The sequence below is a fragment of the Cucurbita maxima genome, unplaced genomic scaffold (assembly GCF_002738345.1).
Source record: "Cucurbita maxima cultivar Rimu unplaced genomic scaffold, Cmax_1.0 Cma_Scf00023, whole genome shotgun sequence".
NCBI classification, from domain to species: domain Eukaryota; kingdom Viridiplantae; phylum Streptophyta; class Magnoliopsida; order Cucurbitales; family Cucurbitaceae; genus Cucurbita; species Cucurbita maxima.
In genome coordinates, this window is record NW_019272039.1 from 1,224,698 (window position 1) to 1,241,782 (window position 17,085).

The 17,085-nt window shown below is 37.0% G+C and overlaps 4 protein-coding genes across 6 annotated transcripts; 3 read left to right on the plus strand and 1 right to left on the minus strand.

The window, feature by feature from the left end:
* Positions 1-3,132: 3,132 nt before the first annotated feature.
* LOC111497057 (sphingosine kinase 1-like) lies at positions 3,133-4,076 on the minus strand. The gene is made up of 2 exons (XM_023147679.1): positions 3,656-4,076; positions 3,133-3,191 (listed from the first exon to the last, which is right to left on the minus strand). Exons 1-2 carry the CDS (start codon positions 3,942-3,944, stop codon positions 3,133-3,135), a joined length of 348 nt encoding a protein of 115 aa, XP_023003447.1. The 5' UTR covers positions 3,945-4,076.
* Positions 4,077-5,479: 1,403 nt separating this feature from the next.
* On the plus strand, positions 5,480-7,034 carry LOC111497432 (F-box protein At1g61340-like). The gene is made up of 4 exons (XM_023148213.1): positions 5,480-5,596; positions 5,819-6,113; positions 6,230-6,304; positions 6,392-7,034. Exons 2-4 carry the CDS (start codon positions 5,862-5,864, stop codon positions 6,581-6,583), a joined length of 519 nt encoding a protein of 172 aa, XP_023003981.1. The 5' UTR covers positions 5,480-5,596; positions 5,819-5,861; the 3' UTR covers positions 6,584-7,034.
* A 1,892-nt stretch (positions 7,035-8,926) lies between these two features.
* LOC111497433 lies at positions 8,927-10,856 on the plus strand. Of its 2 annotated transcripts, none has more exons than XM_023148214.1 (2): positions 8,927-10,069; positions 10,607-10,856. In XM_023148214.1, the coding sequence occupies exon 1, from the start codon at positions 9,247-9,249 to the stop codon at positions 10,054-10,056; it is 810 nt and encodes a 269-aa protein (XP_023003982.1). In that variant the 5' UTR covers positions 8,927-9,246; the 3' UTR covers positions 10,057-10,069; positions 10,607-10,856. The 2 variants fall into 2 exon arrangements, with proteins under 2 accessions (XP_023003982.1, XP_023003983.1); XM_023148215.1 differs by having other exon boundaries at positions 10,717-10,856.
* A 1,836-nt stretch (positions 10,857-12,692) lies between these two features.
* On the plus strand, positions 12,693-16,463 carry LOC111496678 (protein AUXIN SIGNALING F-BOX 2-like). Of its 2 annotated transcripts, XR_002720503.1 has the most exons (5): positions 12,693-13,508; positions 14,650-15,142; positions 15,281-16,041; positions 16,128-16,329; positions 16,375-16,463. XR_002720503.1 is itself a non-coding variant. In XM_023147142.1 (4 exons), the coding sequence occupies exons 1-3, from the start codon at positions 13,003-13,005 to the stop codon at positions 16,034-16,036; spliced, it is 1,755 nt and encodes a 584-aa protein (XP_023002910.1). In that variant the 5' UTR covers positions 12,693-13,002; the 3' UTR covers positions 16,037-16,041; positions 16,128-16,463. The 2 variants fall into 2 exon arrangements, 1 of the variants encoding a protein (XP_023002910.1); XM_023147142.1 differs by having other exon boundaries at positions 16,128-16,463.
* The last annotated feature ends 622 nt before the right edge of the window (positions 16,464-17,085 follow it).

The following is a 17,085-nucleotide window of genomic DNA, read 5'->3' on the forward strand; positions in this document are numbered from 1 at the left end:
TTTTTAGAATTAAATGCAGCTTTAATTTATAAATTGATATTAATATCATACGTTTAAAAATCTTTTATTTTATTTTTTATTAGTATGTTTCAATATTACTTAAATGCGACATTTATTTCTTATAATATATACAACTTATCATGTAAAGCCTTCTTCATGTCTTAGAGTAATACCTACCTACTCTTACGAAGAGAAGAAAAAAACAAATAATAAATTACAAATTAAGTGGGACCCACCCATATAACCATTTCCGAGTTGAAGGCGTTTGGACTAAAATGTCGTGTCATTTTAATAGTCAGAAATGTAAAAATAGGTTTTGTTTTATTCAAATTTTGAAATATTTTCTCTCTGTTTTATTTATTTTATTTTGTTAATTAATATTAAAAGTTAAACCGTTTTCCCTACTAATTAAAATAAATTATGTAGTTTTGTTTTATTCAAATTTTAAAATATTTTTCCCTATGTAACTCTGTCTTTGTTTTATTTATTTTATTTTTTTCAATTAATATTAAAAGTTAAAACGAGTTTTATTTTATTCCAACTTTGAAATATTTTCCATCGGTAACTTGGCTTCTGGTTTATTTATTTTATTTGTTCAATTAATATGAAAACTAAAACAAATTATTTTGTTTTTTTGTTCTTCAGAGACAGCCAAATAAACCCCACAGATGAGCATCAGGATTGGAATAAAAAAGAAAAAACTTATTTAGAATATAAAATACAATTATTTATCTTTTCATAATTTATCTCACGGGGTAATATAATTATTATCTTAAGATTGTTGGATGATGAAAGTCCCACATCGGCTAATTTAGGGAATGATCATGGGTTTATAAGTGAGGAATACTAACTCCATTAGTATGAGGCCTTTTGGGAAGCCTAAAGCAAAGCTATGCTCAAAGTGGACAATATCATACCATTGTGGAGAGTCGTGTTCGTCTAACAAAAATGAAGCTCTAAATCGTTAAAAACTAAAAGTCTATCAAATTTTATCTCTAATATTTAATTAAACTAACCTATAAAATGACATTAAATATAATTTAGTTGGTCGATTCAATTTGAATATTTCAATTAGTCCAACTAGTAATACAACTATGTCATAAACATTTTGCAATTATTATGATTTATCTTCTCAATAGGAGAAGTCAACTTTTTTTTTTTTTTTTAATTATATATTTGTTGAGCTTTAAGGTTTAGGTAAAGATAAATATTATATACGAAAAAAAAATTATTGGAAGGTGGCTAGCATTTGTTGGCTGGGTTGGCAACTTTTCATTTACTTTAAATTTTATAATGATATAGCATGTTTGATTTTTACTAATTTTAAATTTTATAATGATATTAACATTTTAACTATCAATAATTTTGATATTGCTCTAAAATTTGTTATTTTTTATTCATCGCTAAATGAAATATTTTAAAAAAGTCTTCGATCATATTTATAGATATCACATTCTCATACATCATATTTATAGATATCACATTCTCAAGCACCATAAATAAAATTTTAATCAAAAGGCTCGTATGCACAAAGAGATTATGTTTTTTTGGTACAAAGTTGGAAGGATTTAGCACGAGAATAAATTATCCGCGTGCCTTTTGTACACCTAGAAGTAAAAGTAGTTGGTAGCTTGCAAAAGCATGTGTTTTCTTCAGGTCTCTCTCTTTTCCTGTCTAACATATCAAGATTCTACTTTCAACACATTAAGATTCAAATCATTTTTGTACACACACAATCTACAACAAGGTTCACCAACTTGTTTAACACCAACTGTACAGCAGAGACAGGACTGAAAACAAACTTCCACTTACCAATTTGGATCCATGAATACTTCTCAAGATACAAAAACAGAAGCCTTGAACTAAATGTGTAGTCCCCTCCCTCCACACAGACTTAGAGCATGCGGCCATAGGATCAAGAAGGTTATGCCACAGACAGCAGCGAGCTTAAGCACAGCCATTAAGATTAGACCATTATGAGGCCTTATGGGGAAGTTTAAAGCAAAGCCATTAGAGCTTATGCTTAAAGGGGACAATATCATACCATTGCGAAGATTTGCGATTCCTAACAAGAAGCATGCCATTGAGGAACATTTGTTTTTGTGAACTAACCAGGTCAAGGATAACCTTAATTTTGGCATGCTCTGTGTGTTAGGGGACTCTTTGCTTGTATTGTGTCCTTGGTGTGTAACAGAAGCACTTCAAACCAATCCAAATGAATAATGTTTGAAAATCAAGGACAGTTACATGTCATCTTTAATATAAAATAACGGCACTATATGTCATCTTTGAACACGCATATAAAATTTAGTAGTAACTTGTAGCATTCCTAAGTACTCAACTTAGATAACTCTGCAGAAGCAAACAACAGGCGACTCTGCAGAAATAGTTGCATCGGCAAAAGGACAAATTAACCTCAACTACCCTGTGGTAACACTAAAGAGAGATTTAAAGTTAGAGATACCCCAAGCAAGCATCAACACAGAAAAATGTTTAGCCTCTCCTTGCAAAATGGTGGCAACATCCAATGAACATTTATGGCCTGCAAGAAATTAAAATTTGTTTGCCTGCAAGAAATTAAAATTTGTTTGCAAAATACCTCGATCATAAGATAAACATTGGAGATGGGGGGAAACTACAGGGAAAGGAAATTGACAAAACGATACTAACCTTGAAGGATGGCTAAAGTAGCATTGCATGCGGTACAAAGGCCCCATTTGAATGAAGAAGTGATATCACCATTCCATTTCCAGCGCCTAAACATATAAGAACCCCAATAAATACTATCAGAAATTTTGTTGTTCCAATCATTCATATGTTAACCATCCAAACAAGGAACTCAAATAAATGCTAATAGAATGGGAGTGTCTTTTCGTTGGTTAAGGGGGAAATCTGAGAAATCGAGCGCCATCAGACACCAACGTTCTTTCACTAGATATGATTCATTGTCATTACAATTCCAGTCTGCATATCATTTAAACATCTCCTTCAAATGTAGTAAGTTCAAATTCTTGTTGTAATATTAAAAAAAGACGAACAAGCTAAGAATACGATACCTGCAGGCACTACTCCTAAAGGCATCTTTATTGCATCAACCCAATCATCTCGCCTTAGCAATCCGTTTATTACCTACTAAACAATGTGATGCTTGTAAGAACGTGGAAATAGGGGGAAAAGAAAGATAAAGGCACCTAAGCAAACAAAAAAGACCAAGTTTGAAACAGAGTTGCCATTATTCCAGAAAACAATGGAAAGGAACACTATGCAGAACAAGTTTGAAGCACTAAAAACGCCGATGATCCTGGAGTGTTCTCCAACTCTTAATCAGCCGAAAAACTAACGGACATTATTCATCCTATTCCGTAACTAACATGTGACGACGGGAATTTGGAATGAGAAAAATCGCAATAAGAAGATTTCTCTTGGTCTTGAAATTAAGCCGAATGAACAGCATAAAACACGAAGTATTAGATTATGAGTTTCCGTTTGGCTCTTGAGAGATGTAGGAGAGAAACGAAAACATTAAATCATTATGGCAATCAGCAGGCAGAAACAAATCAGAACACAGCAAAATCCTTCTCCTCCTTTCAATGCGTTTTCTAAACTACTCGAAGTCAATATTAAAACCAGACAGAATTGTGGACGATCGTGTTACCAAGCAAATCGCTGCATTCACGGGGCTGAAACACAGACTCCTTCCTCACCAAAGCTCCGCTGCTCCCAAAGCACCACAATCCACCACGGTCCTCAACGAGAGCTTTGATCCTAATCTTTGGACCATCCATGGACAATCCTATAACCTCTTTCCCAATGGCCAGAGACTGTTGGCCTTTCTCCGACCACCGAAGCCAACCGTCAGCTGTGAGAATCATTGGCGTGACGATTCCGTCGTCAAGGAGGAGACGGTGGTTAAGGACAGGCTCTGGAACTCCGGATTGATCCATTTTTCAGAAGAGAATGGAATAGTGACAATCCACTGAACTCCGGTTTCTTATCTGAATATGGCGGGTTTGTGTTGGTGGTGGTCGGCGGGAAAAGAAACGTGGCCGTTTAGACACAGAAGGCTAGCAGGCCCGGTTCGGAACCGAGACCGTACGCTCGACGACGGGTAGCTAAGCAAGGCCGTTGTTCGCTGTTCAGATTCCGTAAAATTTTTATATGTTTCTTTATTATTATTATTTTTAAAAAAATAATTTTATTTGATAATATTTTATTCCGTCGATTGTGCTCCACCGTGGCAGGGACACCGGAGATTACAAGAAGAAGTCTGTGGAGAGATTGCGTGTGGCTCGCACGTATTATTATTGCTGCTTACGGCATCTGCGTGTGGCGATTGGAAAACAAAAAGAGACGGAGAAATAAATTCAAAGTGACTGAAAGAAGCCCAATTATGTGATCATGGATTTATGGATGTAAGGCCCAATTATGCGGTCGGAGATATAAAATTAATTGTATAAATTATAAATACCGTAAATATCATCTTAAAAAAAAAAAGAAAAAAAAAAAAACTACCCACCCAACATGTTCATTCATGTGATAGAAATTGAACCGTTGATTTGGGTTAACCGAATCATGATTGTTCATTTGGGTCAACATAACTATCCTCTATCATCCTTATAGTTCAGTTGGTTAGGAATTGAAGAATAAATACAACAACATAGTCCAATTATAAAAATATACAGTGTCGTTGTCGAGATCGAACCCGAATCACCGCATGACAAGCAATAATGTTTTTGATAGAGGACATGGGGAGAATCGAATTAATATTATGAAACATTAGAAGGTATGGAGACAATAGTGATGGAGGGTGAATGTTTTGAAAGAGGATAAGGTAACACCATTATTTTCCCTTATTTTAATTCCTTATTGATGAAATCGGTCCTACGCGTTGTGAATATTAAATCTGAGTCCACAAACAACCGCCAAGCCATGGCCTTCGCCGCCCCCCCGCCCGCCTTATTAGAATACATCGGCTCCAGTCAGAAGCAATCACTACTAGCCGGCAGAGTTTAAACCACATTCCTTGTTGTTGGGTCGGCAGTGGCTTAGAGCTAGCTTAATCAACACGTCTCTCCTCTCCTCTTGGTTGCCTAACTTTTATAACCAGTGTTCTTTTTTCTTTCTTTTTTTTAAAGAAAAATTAAAAATTTTGAAATGAGTGTTCGGGAAGGAACCGACACCGCCGACTTGGACCGACCATATCTCCACGTCATCACACTGAAGCATCCAGGTTAATTCCCTCCCATTAGAGACCAACACGTGTCCCACTACTCCAACGGCTAGTTTTTTCCTTCTTTTCCTCCTTCCTCCACTTATATTTTAACCGCCAAAGACGATAAATGACAGCGGATTCTGTAAAGCGCGTGGGGTACTAAAAAAAAATAAATTTAATTATATTTTACTGTTTTCTAATTTTTGAAAAGCGAGAAACTCTATCTTGTTCGAGTACTATATAAGACAGAATATGGACAATTTTAAAGCAACTCCGTAGTTTGCTGAGTTTCCATTTCCATAGCAAAAGCTTTCTTTGAAATTGAAACAAAAACAGAGAGCGACAGAGAGAGATATTCGAATCTCCACGGCCATCCACAATCAGGTTCGTTTCGCTTCGGATTTAAATTTAGATTTCTTCCTTATTCGACACTTTCACTCTGCTTTTGGAAATTGTTCTCTGGAGAAGCTGTTTTGCTTTTATCAGATTTTTGTTAGGGTTCTTGAACCTCTGTGAATCTCTTAATCTATGGATTCGGTTCCATTTGGTTAGGATTTTATCAGTTCTTAATGATTGATATTGATTTTCTTTTTCTCGTTGATACAGATAACCGAATACGTTTAGTTTAATTCGATATTGGGAATTGAAAATGGCGTTGGGAAAGAAGAGCGGTTGTTTAAAATCGAAAAGCGTCGTCTCTGCTGCCGATACTGGACTGGATTTCGGAATTGTGAGATATACGCGTGGTTTAGGAAGGAAGAGGATTGTTATTTCATGCAATGAGGATGATTCGTCCATCTACTTGACGCCGAAGGCATCGTCGAAGAGGCCCTGCAGCGCCGTCAGGACGACGGTGGGCACCGATAAGTCTCTGCTCGAGACCCTGCCTCAGGAGATTCTGGTTAGTTCAAATTTCTGTAGATTAAATTGCTTCGAAATGATCAAATCTTCACATTCGCAATTCCTCTTTCGACTTCTGTTTCTATATTGATTTTCCCCCTTTGTTCTCTCCATCAGATTAGGATACTCTGCGGTGTAGACCATGATGATTTGAAACAGCTAATCCGCATTTCGAAAACAATTAGAGAAGCGGTAAATATCACTCGCATCATTATTCACTCCATTTGTTTCCGTTCATTTTTGATTCTCATCGATTTAGGGTTTCTATTTCGTTTACAGACTTTGATTGCAAAAGAATGGCATTTCGCCTACAGCACTCCCTCAAAGGTCCGTGCATTTCGCAGCGCCTTTGTGTTCGATAACTCCAGCGATCTTGACGAGATTGAAGCCCCAAATGCTCCAACCACTAGACGATTTAGGTCATTAAACAGGAAGAAGCTCGCGGACATTTCCGTGGCCTTATTCGCATAAGAAGAACAATGGCCAAAGAAAAAGTTGCCCATTGAGACAGATATGAATTAACCCAGAGGGCTCTGTAAATACATCTGTATATCTAATGCTGTTGTAGAAATTACGCGATGCTGGTAGGAAGAAACTGATCTGAAATCTCAGATCCTGCTTGTGAAGCTGTACATGTCAGGACCTTTCCACTGATCCATTCTTCAAATCTTTCATTGAAGATGAAGATGGTGGGGGGGTTAGAAAAAGAATGCATTTCATTTGTTTTTTTTTCATACATGTATTACAGAGACAAAAACTGATGGTAGGTATAAGGTTCTAGGAAATTCATTTACAAGGGTAGGGTAGCATTTTGGTTTAGTCCCTTCTAAATTCTGATAGCTTTGATGAACACTACATTGTACTATTGCACTCACTCATTCATTCCCTGTCGAATAAAAACAAATCATATTTTTTCCTCGTAGTTTTGTGTCACTATTTACAGCATGATCTGTTTTTGCCTTCACCCCATGTGAATTGCTTGTTGATTGCGCAGCTGGTAATAGCTCATACATAACTAACCTATGCTTGTTTTGATTCGATTTTGAATACTTTTTCCATAATTGATGAAATGGGTTTTTGTTTTTGATTTTCATTCTTTCCCTTTTGGCGGTGTGATGGAATGATCTGTAACGTATGGGGAATTAAGCAGAGCTGGAAATCATCAGAGAAAGGCTCGACTTTAATTGACAGCTGTTGGCACTGCTTTTTACTGGCGGAATGGAGTGTATGAACTCCCAATTACATGTGGAAATGTTGGAGTAGGAGCTGGACTCATGAACTGGCGACCCTGAAATTTCGTCTCCTTGGAGGTTTCAGTTTCTTTTTCCTTTCTATGTTCCTCCTAAAATAAGCTACAATTTATAAGCTGCTATAAATGAGTTTGGATTGGATTGGATTGGATTGGATTCATTCAAGCCCAACATCTAATTTCTTTTTATCTCCATTTCTCAAGAACTTTTAAAGCTAAGCTGAGCTAAACTTCTGCCACTTGGTTTACTGCATTATTAACTATGGGATTGGGGCTGTACCATTACCAGAGAGATGATGAAATGAAAAGGGTCCCAGAAGCATGTGCAGAACGAACATCCTTAAGAAAGCAGCCACCCCCCACCCCACGGCCTCACTGTCGTCAACTCAACACAGAGTTGATGGGCTAGATCTCTTGTCTGCCATCAACCCATATTAACCCTTCTACCGTTTCCATGCCTTTTCCAATTTCAGCACACCCAACCAAATGCCAAATAATAAGAAGCTCAAAATATGAGCTCTGCTGATTGTTTGATCATATTCAGCCTTTAAAAAGGAAGATCTCCATAATTAGCATTCAAATTATAGGCCCTTGTTATTGAACCTCATAATCAATCATATATAATCATTTATTCTATCGTTTTCTTAAAAGTAAAGCTTTGGTACTTTTGTGAAGCTTCGTTTTCCTTACCCGAAACAAAAGAGGACCAACCAAACATGGACATGGGAAAATGAAACGCCAAAAGACCATTCTTTTTCCTTTTTTAAAAAGGGAATTTTCTGCCAAGTTTTCTCTGATTGATGACCCTCCTCGCTTTGACCCATTGCTTTTTCTTGCACCATAATAAAGCTTCCACCCAACCCAATCCATGACCAGACATGGAAAAGGAAACCAAAGAAACTGAATCTTATGTCGACATCAATTATCATTCTAAAGATCGATGGGTTCGGATTGAAGATGAGAAATAGGCATGAAAGTGGTTGAGAAAGGAAGGTAGAGAGGTTGAAAGTCACAGAGAAAAGGGGGAGTGGTAGCTGTAGATGAAAGCAAAGAAAAGTAGACTACTTTTTTTGCAACAGACATTAAAGAGAGAGAGAAAGAGAAAGGAATAAATAATTGAATGGAAAGAGGATGTAATGTATGGAAGAAATAAAGGCAGTTTTGTTAATCATGTGTGTTTCTCCGGTTTCTCCTCAATTCTTCACCAAAATTACAGCTTACATGGCTACCATCCAAATCCCTTTTCACACTCATATTTTGGGATTCATTATTCCCACTTTATTCATTCAAACCCTTTTTTCTTATAGATCATTAAGCTTACTCAAGTACGAAAATAACACTTTTCTTTAATTCATATTCATATTGTCATCAATTGCCCTTATTATTCACTTTTATTGCTTTCTTAATTTTCGATAATAATAGCAAACAACAACTCACTCAATGTAACTATGATATAATTTATAACAGCTCAAGCTCACCGCTATCATATATTGTTCACTTTGACTCATTATGTATCATCGTCTACCATAAGAGAGGATCCTCTCCTTTTTACATGTGTGATGTCGCATTTATAATGTTATTTCTTCCCTTATTCGTTTAAAAATAAAAATAAATTTATTTCACTCAAAATCTCCCTCCACATGCAAAATAAATAAGGGAATGAGAGGGGTACATCCGTCATTGGACTCTATAAGTCTATAACTGAAGTGTACGACAGATCGCAAACCACCATCATCAAATTGTTCACATTCCGTGCGAGACGACGAATCGACTCTTCCTCTGCCCTTCCCCTTCCGTTCTAAAGCAATCATCACTTCACCTTCTTCTCTGCAATTTATCAAAACTTCATCCATGGAATGCGCCGATTGATTCTACATTTTTCTGTATGAATCCGTCGACATCCTTTAATTTAATCGCAGAGATGTCTTCTTCTTCTTCTTCTTCTTCTTCTAACACGCCTACCGTTTCCATTTCCATAACCTCCGATCCTCTGCTTTCTACTCTCCTCTCTTTCTTCGCTCTCACTCTCCTCTACTTCCCTCGCCTTCTATGGAGAATCCTTTTCTCTCCGATTTTCCTCCTCACCGGATTCCTCTTGCTCTCTCTCCTTCGCCTCGGTGCAACTCAGAGATCGTTTCTTCGCCAAACCAACGACAACAACAATCAAATTGAATGCGAAGAATCCGCCGAGAACGACGCCGCAGTACAATCGGAGAGTTCCACCGCCGTATCGGAGTCCGTAAGTGGAGGATCAAAATGTGCCGATTCTGTTTCGTGCAAGTGCTTCGAGGAATCTTTCGTACAGTGGAACGTGAGGGCGCCGTTGGAGGTTATTTACGAGGAGTACGAAGGGGAAGATCACGATAAGGAAGCATCGAACGAGAGCGATCCAGAACCTCGACAGGTACGCATCGGACTGGAGAGGTATCCATCGCTATCGCTGTACTATCCGGAAACGGACTCCGACAGCTCGTCGGAGGACAATTTCCCGACGACTGGAGACTGGGACTCGCTTGACGATCACTTGTGTTTGATGTGGGATGAGGATGAAGACAGAGATGAACTCATCGAGATTGCGTTGGATAAGACGAACAAGAAGGCATCGGAATTTCTGCTGGAGGAGGACAATTTGATCGAGATCGAGATTGATATTTCTCCAATAAGAAAGTCCGATGAGTTTCCCCACGAAAAATGAGGCTTCCCTGGAGGTAAGGATTAGGTTCAATTAACGTGCATTAATTAAGGATTAATTGCATGAATATCTGTGTGTTTGGAATCTGCATAGAGAGGGAAAACAAATTTTAAAATATATAATAATATAGAAAGAAATTTGAGTATTCAATTATTTTGCCCACGAATTGGGCCGCCCATTATGGGCCAATGTCCATTATGGGCCTCTACGATTTTTATTAATTAGGAATAATATGCGGTAAGCCCATGAAGCCCAATGAGTTGAGTTATTACATTAGAGGCCCAACCAAACCCATTGGGCCCCACCATCTTCCTCCAATATTTATTCATTTTTACAGTAGGCTACCCTTTTCAAAAAAGTATCATTCCTGAATATCCTTTTTTATTTTTTTTTAATTTTAGTTATCTTTTAGTTTACCTCATTTTTGGAGAAAAAGTAAAGCAAATGGAAGCGGATTAATTAAGAAAATGCAGTTTTGAGTTGAAGCCATACAGTTATGAGCTGTTACAAATTAATTAATGTTTAATTAGTGTATGATTATCTTTAATCATAGAGATTCGGGAGCATTAGCTGTCTGGATTAGGTGATGGAGTTGAAGAGGAGGCTGTCACGTGATGTTTATCATTTTTCTTTTTATAATTAGTTGCTCCAGTTTGGTTTCAGATTTCAGATTCTCTCCTTCTCGCACGTGACTGCCATGCGCACATTTTCCCATCCCAACCATGCTTACCACGCAAACGGCTGTCTGGTATCTAATAATCACAATTATTAACATTACATATAACATCAAATACTTACTAATATGCATCAAATATTAGATATATTATAAGATTTAGGGATTGTATACACTATGTGAACCATGCATATCCTTTCATTTATGTCACAAACTAATGTCTAACTTACTCACAATAATATTAAAATAAATAGTTTGAAAAATGTTATATATTAATATTAAAATTTTAAAAATATCCGTATTAATTAATTGCAAAAAAAATAAATAAATAAATAAAAAGGGACCGAAAAGCAAGTTAATTGTTCAAAAAAGACGGAGGAAAAAAGAAGCAATTTAATAGGAGGCTTAGGTTAATAAAGACCCTACCTTTATCATCATTATTATTTTGACAAATGCCCTCCACTTAATTCAAAGCATATAAAATCTTTATTTATTTATTTATTTATATATAATTGTTGATTTTTTAATTAAAAAATTACACTTTTAATTAAAAGAATCCTTGAAAATTTTATTAGACGAAGATCTTGATAACGATATCCATAAAATCATATCAAACTTGAACGTTTCGTTTACTCCATTTATTTATGAAGAAGCTAAATGTTACATCACAATATAACATTTTTTTTTAATAATATAAGAATATTATATATAACTTATGTCATTTTTATTATCTAAGACATAGATTTATAGTCTTGTCAAGATAATAACATTGAATTCAATTATACGAGAAAAATTCAATAATTTCAATTCAACTAGAGTCAAATCAACTTTATTTAAGTTTTCAAAGTGGAAAATTAATTGAACTAAGTTGAAACTCTTTGGATTTTGATTTCGTTTTCATGGGTTAGGTTTAGATTAGATGTTAATGTGGCTTTGACTAATCTTCTTATTTAAATACATCGTATGTAATAGAATTTAAATCTACAAAAATAATAATAATAATTATTATTATTATTATTCCACAACATCATTATTATTTAGTTTTAAAAAACTTTCTACCTTTTAATATTTATTTGTGGAGTTAAGCAAACAGTAATTTGGGAAAATAAAGATTAAATAGAAGTATTAAATAATTAAGCATACAAAGTGTTAAATCATAAAAAAAAGTGAAAATACAAGATGACCCCCTAAATAAAAAGAAAGATCCGATGAGAACTTTAAAGAAAAGGAGGGGTAAAAAAGACCAATCACGTAATTATGTCATTAATGTAAAAGAAATGAAGGGTCGCTATCCGACGTGCATTCAACGGCGACAGTGTTTGAGGATCACATTTGCTATCCATCTCCAAATCATCACATTTTATGTGGCAATTAAATTAACTAACTTTTTATTATTTTTTAATATTTAATTTCTTGAAGTTTCGAATAATCATTTTTTATTATTTTAAAATTTAGAATGAAACGGCAATAAAAAGTTTAAGATTATTAAATATTTTAAAAAATAAAAAAAAAGGCAAAATTAAGAGACATAATTTAAGATACTATGTTTATTGGAGGGGTATTTGAGGAATTTGGGAGAGGGTAGAAGGGTAAAATGGAGAAAGCGGGGGAAAGGGAGTGAAATATGTGATGATGAGGTGAAGTGAGCCGCTTACACATATAATTGCCCATTGAAAAATGTAGGTTAATAATTTTCATTTATAATTTCTTTGTCCTCCTCTTCAATTTTTTTTTTTTTTTTAATTTATATGAAAATTATTAAAACTAAATGGGATATTAGGAGGTAGCCATGAGAAGTGAATAATTTTTTTTTTTTTTTAAAATTAAGTAAAAGAAAGAGCTGACGTGTCAATAGTTCATTGGACGTGAGAAGAACGCGCGAAACAAAAGGAAGGAAGGTGGGGAAAGAAATGGAGGGAGATTAGGGGAGGGGATAGTTGTGGTGTGCTTCTTCCTTTTTCTATAATACGCAATTAGTTGGGTTTCTCACTTTGGCTCTTCCCACTTCCCAATCGCTACAAAAGATCCCATTTTTGTTATTTTTTGTTCTTCTTCAACACACCTCCCCTGAGTCAACTCGCTCCTCTCTCTCTCTTTCTAAATCTCTGAATTTCTTACCCCTTTTTGTAGCTCTTCCACTTTTGTTCTATGGAGATTTCTGGGTTTCTTCTTGTTTTCTAAAGAACTAACTACATTTTCGATTTTGAAGAGGTTTGTGGGGGTTCCCTTTGAATTTCCTTATGGGGTTTTAGTTGTGAGGGGTTCGAGGGTATAAAATGAGTTCCAAGAGGAAGAAGGAATTGGGAGACTTGGACGAGTCCAAACGGGCTGGTTCGATCTTCCCAGATGAGGTTTTGGAAAGAGTTTTGAGTTTGGTTAAGTCCCACAAAGATAGAAGCTCTGTATCTTTGGTTTGTAAAGATTGGTTCAACGCGGAGCGATGGTCGCGAACCCATGTTTTTATCGGAAATTGCTACTCTGTTTCGCCGGAAATTGTAATCCGACGGTTCCCCAACATTCGGAGTGTGACGCTGAAAGGGAAACCCAGATTTTCGGATTTCAATTTGGTGCCTCCCAATTGGGGTGCTGATATTCATTCATGGCTCGTTTCCTTCGCTTCAAGATACCCAATTCTTGAAGAGTTGAGGCTCAAGAGGATGACTGTAACTGACGAGAGCTTGGAATTTTTGGCTCGTTCCTTCCCAAATTTCAAAGCGCTTTCCTTGATGAGCTGCGATGGTTTCAGCACCGATGGGCTCGCCGCCATTGCCACTCACTGCAAGTACGTCGTTTGTTCTTTCTTTTTTTCTTTCAAAAACTGTGATTCATTATTAGGATGAGATCTAATATTGATTTCTTTTACAGTTTTTGTAGTGGTTTTGATATTAAAAGCGATGTTCGGTTTGGTTTGGTTTGGTTTCATTCAAATAGCTTTATATGGGGTTGGTGATGGACACCACTCGAACAGTATCATGTCGGAATCATATGGAAAAGTAGAGAACTTTATTGGTTTACAGTAAATGGAAGTCATAATAAATACACAATTGTACTGCGTATAATTCCCTCATTGCTCCCCTCCTGATTGAAGTTTGATGAGAAATTTACTAACTTTTTCATTATCTGTTTCCTTTTTTCTTGGATGCGACATCTCACCTGCTTTTTTCTGCCAATAAGGTCGTTGCCATATCACATCCTTGCAACTTTGTCTCCATTATTGTCAAATAACATGTTCATCCTTAATTAATTAATTACTCATAATATTGGAGGATTACTCGTTGATCTTCAACTACTGCCATGGCTGCTCTGATTCTGCCAGCTCCCTAAATCTTTAGTCTTTAATGAAGCTTCAACTGGGGGGGTTGGGCCTTTTTTCCTCGGGCTGCTGTTTATAAATGCTATTGAATGGCATTTGGAGTGCATTATCATCAATTCTAAAAGATGTTGACATAGATATAGAAAACGACCATGCCAACAGATTGTCAGAAGTAGAAAACAATTGTGAGATCCCATGTTGGTTGGAAAGGAGAACGAAACACCCTTTATAAGGGTGTGGAAACCTCTCCCTAGTAGATGCGTTTCAAAGGCCTTGAAGGGAAATTCAAAGAGGACAATATCTGCTAGCGGTAGGCTCGAGCTGTTACAAATGAGATTCCCTTTATAAGTGTGTGGAAATCTCTCTCTAGTAGATGCGTTTCAAACCCTTGAAGGGAACCCCGAAAGAGAAAGTCCAAAGAGGGCAATATCTGGTAGCTGGACTGTTACAACAATTGAATGCGTTTTTCAATATGTGTTCTTGAAAATGATGTTTAGCAAAAACATTTCTTTCTTGGATGGGCGGTCTGTTTTCGTCTTTTCGATCTCGTTTCTTTTGTGTTTTATTGCATTATGATGAAAAAAGCGAACCGACTTTAATTTGGCCACAGGAACTTGACGGATCTTGACATACTTGAGAATGATATCTATGACAAAAGTGGAAGTTGGCTGAGTTGCTTCCCAGATACCTTGAAATCTCTGGAAGTACTCAACTTTGCAAGTTTGAACAGTGATGTCAGTTTCGAGGCGCTCGAGAAGCTAGTAAAAAGGTGCAAATCATTGAAGGTTTTGAAGGTTAATAGGAACATAAACTTGGAACAGTTGCAGAGGCTGCTTGTACATGCTCCTCAGTTAACGGAGTTGGGCACGGGTTCTTTTTCGCAAGAGATCACTCTTCGGCAGTACTATGATCTCGAACACGCCTTTAAAAATTGCAATAATCTGCATACTCTGTCTGGTTTATTGGAGTCGACGGTGTTGTATCTCCAAGTTCTTTTTCCTGCCTGTGCGAATTTAACTTTCTTGAATCTGAGCTATGCTACGCTACACGGTGGTGAACTTGCTGGACTTCTTTCGCACTGCCCCGTTCTTCGTCGCCTTTGGGTATGATTATTTCTCCCCTTTCTTTCTTTAGTTAAGTATCAATGAAACTGCAAGGATTGTGCAATGCAGGCACCTAGGAGAAGAGATATCTCCTTCCATGACTGTTTACAATGATTTTTATACTTGAACCTCTAACAGGTTTTAGACACAGTTGAAGACAAGGGCCTGAAGGCTGTTGGACTAAGTTGCCCGTTGCTAGAGGAGCTCCGTGTATTTCCAGCCGATCCTTATGCTGACAATTTGGTTCATGGTGTAACCGAGTCGGGGTTTCTTGCTGTCTCGTATGGCTGCCGTAAACTCCATTACATTCTCTACTTTTGTCGCCAGATGACGAATGAGGCTGTAGCCACCATTGTGCAGAACTGCCCAGATTTCACCCATTTTCGTCTCTGCATTATGAACCCTTGTCAACCGGACTATCTTACAAAGCAACCAATGGATGAGGCATTTGGTGCAGTCGTGAAAACTTGCTCTAAGCTACGTAGACTCGCTATTTCGGGCTTGCTAACGGACTTAACATTTGAATACATCGGGAAATATGCGAAAAACTTGGAAACGCTCTCAGTGGCTTTTGCTGGAACCAGTGACTGGGGAATGCAGTGTGTTATGAGTGGTTGTCCAAAGCTGAGAAAACTGGAGATCAGAGACAGCCCATTTGGAAATGCAGCTTTGCTTTCTGGTTTAGAGAGGTACGAATCCATGAGATCGCTATGGATGTCAGCTTGCAAGGTGACGATGAACGGTTGTCGAGTTTTGGCAAAGCAGGTGCCAAGGCTGAACGTTGAGGTCATTAAAGCAGGTGGGGGTGATGAATGCGAGGCTGAAAGTGTTTACGTATACCGCTCTGTTGCAGGTCGAAGAAGAGACGCCCCGTCTTTCGTTCTCACCCTCTAATACTTGTAAGTCTTATGGATGATTTGGGTTTACAATGATTTGATCATTCACTGTGCTTTTCTGATATTAAGCGCTCCATTGTTTATTGCAGAGGTGAATGTAGTGATAGCTGGGGCACCATATCCATGTCATGGAAACCAAAGATAAAGATGGAGAAAATTTTCGAGACGGGTTTAAAATAAAGCTTTAAAGGTCGATCTCGAGCACCGACATGGCGACAAAGCACAGCCAAAAGAAGTGTTGAAACCAGAAAATGGGAACATGAAGGAACTGAAATGGATTGAAACAGTGTAAATCTGATGGAGAATTTTGTGAAGCCAAGGAAGATGTTGGAGGCTGTTCTGTTCTGTTCTGTTCTGTTCCCATGGAAGGGTCAAAATCCCAACTGGTTTCTTGAGTAATGATTGAATCTCCTTTTCCACTATTTTATTTGACTCTTGGGGAAAAGTTTGATTAAGTAATGAATCCTATCTTCCTATACATATTGTCATCGGCCTCACGATTTTAAAACACGATGGTTAGGGAGAGATTTTTACACAGTAATGTTTCGTTTTCTCCTCCAACCAATATGGAATCTCACATGCTCACTCCAAACTAGACCCACAATAATAAACTAAATCAACAAAAGCAAACAAGCGAGGATAAGAACCAAAGTTACGTTTTTTACATAAATGGTCTTCCGTTCTTCAAAGCATTCACATATTCAATATTCATTTTCTTATTATAAACTAAAATTTGGGCGTCGTATTGGTTTACATGTGGATCTACCCGTAGTTTACACGTGAGAGTGTTGTAGGTAGATAAGATTGTATTGATGGATGTTGTTGAATGAGAAGAAAGAAAAGAAAAGGACAAAGATAGGAACGTAAGAAACATAACAGAAATTGAGAGTTTCCAGAGATGGAGCAACGCCTAAGGCTTATCGTTTCAATTCAATGGCTTCATCCCATCCCTTCCAACCAACCACTACAAATAATTGGAATGGTTTTTAGTTCACAAGTCACCAACGCGCTATAGAAATTATTTTAGAAGGCATCCAATGTCGGTGG

Bases quoted from the DNA above. Each gene is read 5' to 3' on its own strand.
- LOC111497057 (XM_023147679.1), bottom strand. From the start codon at position 3,944: ATGGATCAATCCGGAGTTCCAGAGCCTGTCCTTAACCACCGTCTCCTC. The intron at 3,192-3,655 runs GTAACACGATCG...TTGTTTGCTTAG, and splicing joins TGAATGCAGCGATTTGCTTG to GTGCCTTTATCTTTCTTTTC.
- LOC111497432 (XM_023148213.1), top strand. From the start codon at position 5,862: ATGGCGTTGGGAAAGAAGAGCGGTTGTTTAAAATCGAAAAGCGTCGTC. The intron at 6,114-6,229 runs GTTAGTTCAAAT...TCTCTCCATCAG, and splicing joins CCCTGCCTCAGGAGATTCTG to ATTAGGATACTCTGCGGTGT. The intron at 6,305-6,391 runs GTAAATATCACT...TTTCGTTTACAG, and splicing joins CGAAAACAATTAGAGAAGCG to ACTTTGATTGCAAAAGAATG.
- LOC111497433 (XM_023148214.1), top strand. From the start codon at position 9,247: ATGAATCCGTCGACATCCTTTAATTTAATCGCAGAGATGTCTTCTTCT.
- LOC111496678 (XM_023147142.1), top strand. From the start codon at position 13,003: ATGAGTTCCAAGAGGAAGAAGGAATTGGGAGACTTGGACGAGTCCAAA. The intron at 13,509-14,649 runs GTACGTCGTTTG...ATTTGGCCACAG, and splicing joins GCCATTGCCACTCACTGCAA to GAACTTGACGGATCTTGACA. The intron at 15,143-15,280 runs GTATGATTATTT...AACCTCTAACAG, and splicing joins CCGTTCTTCGTCGCCTTTGG to GTTTTAGACACAGTTGAAGA.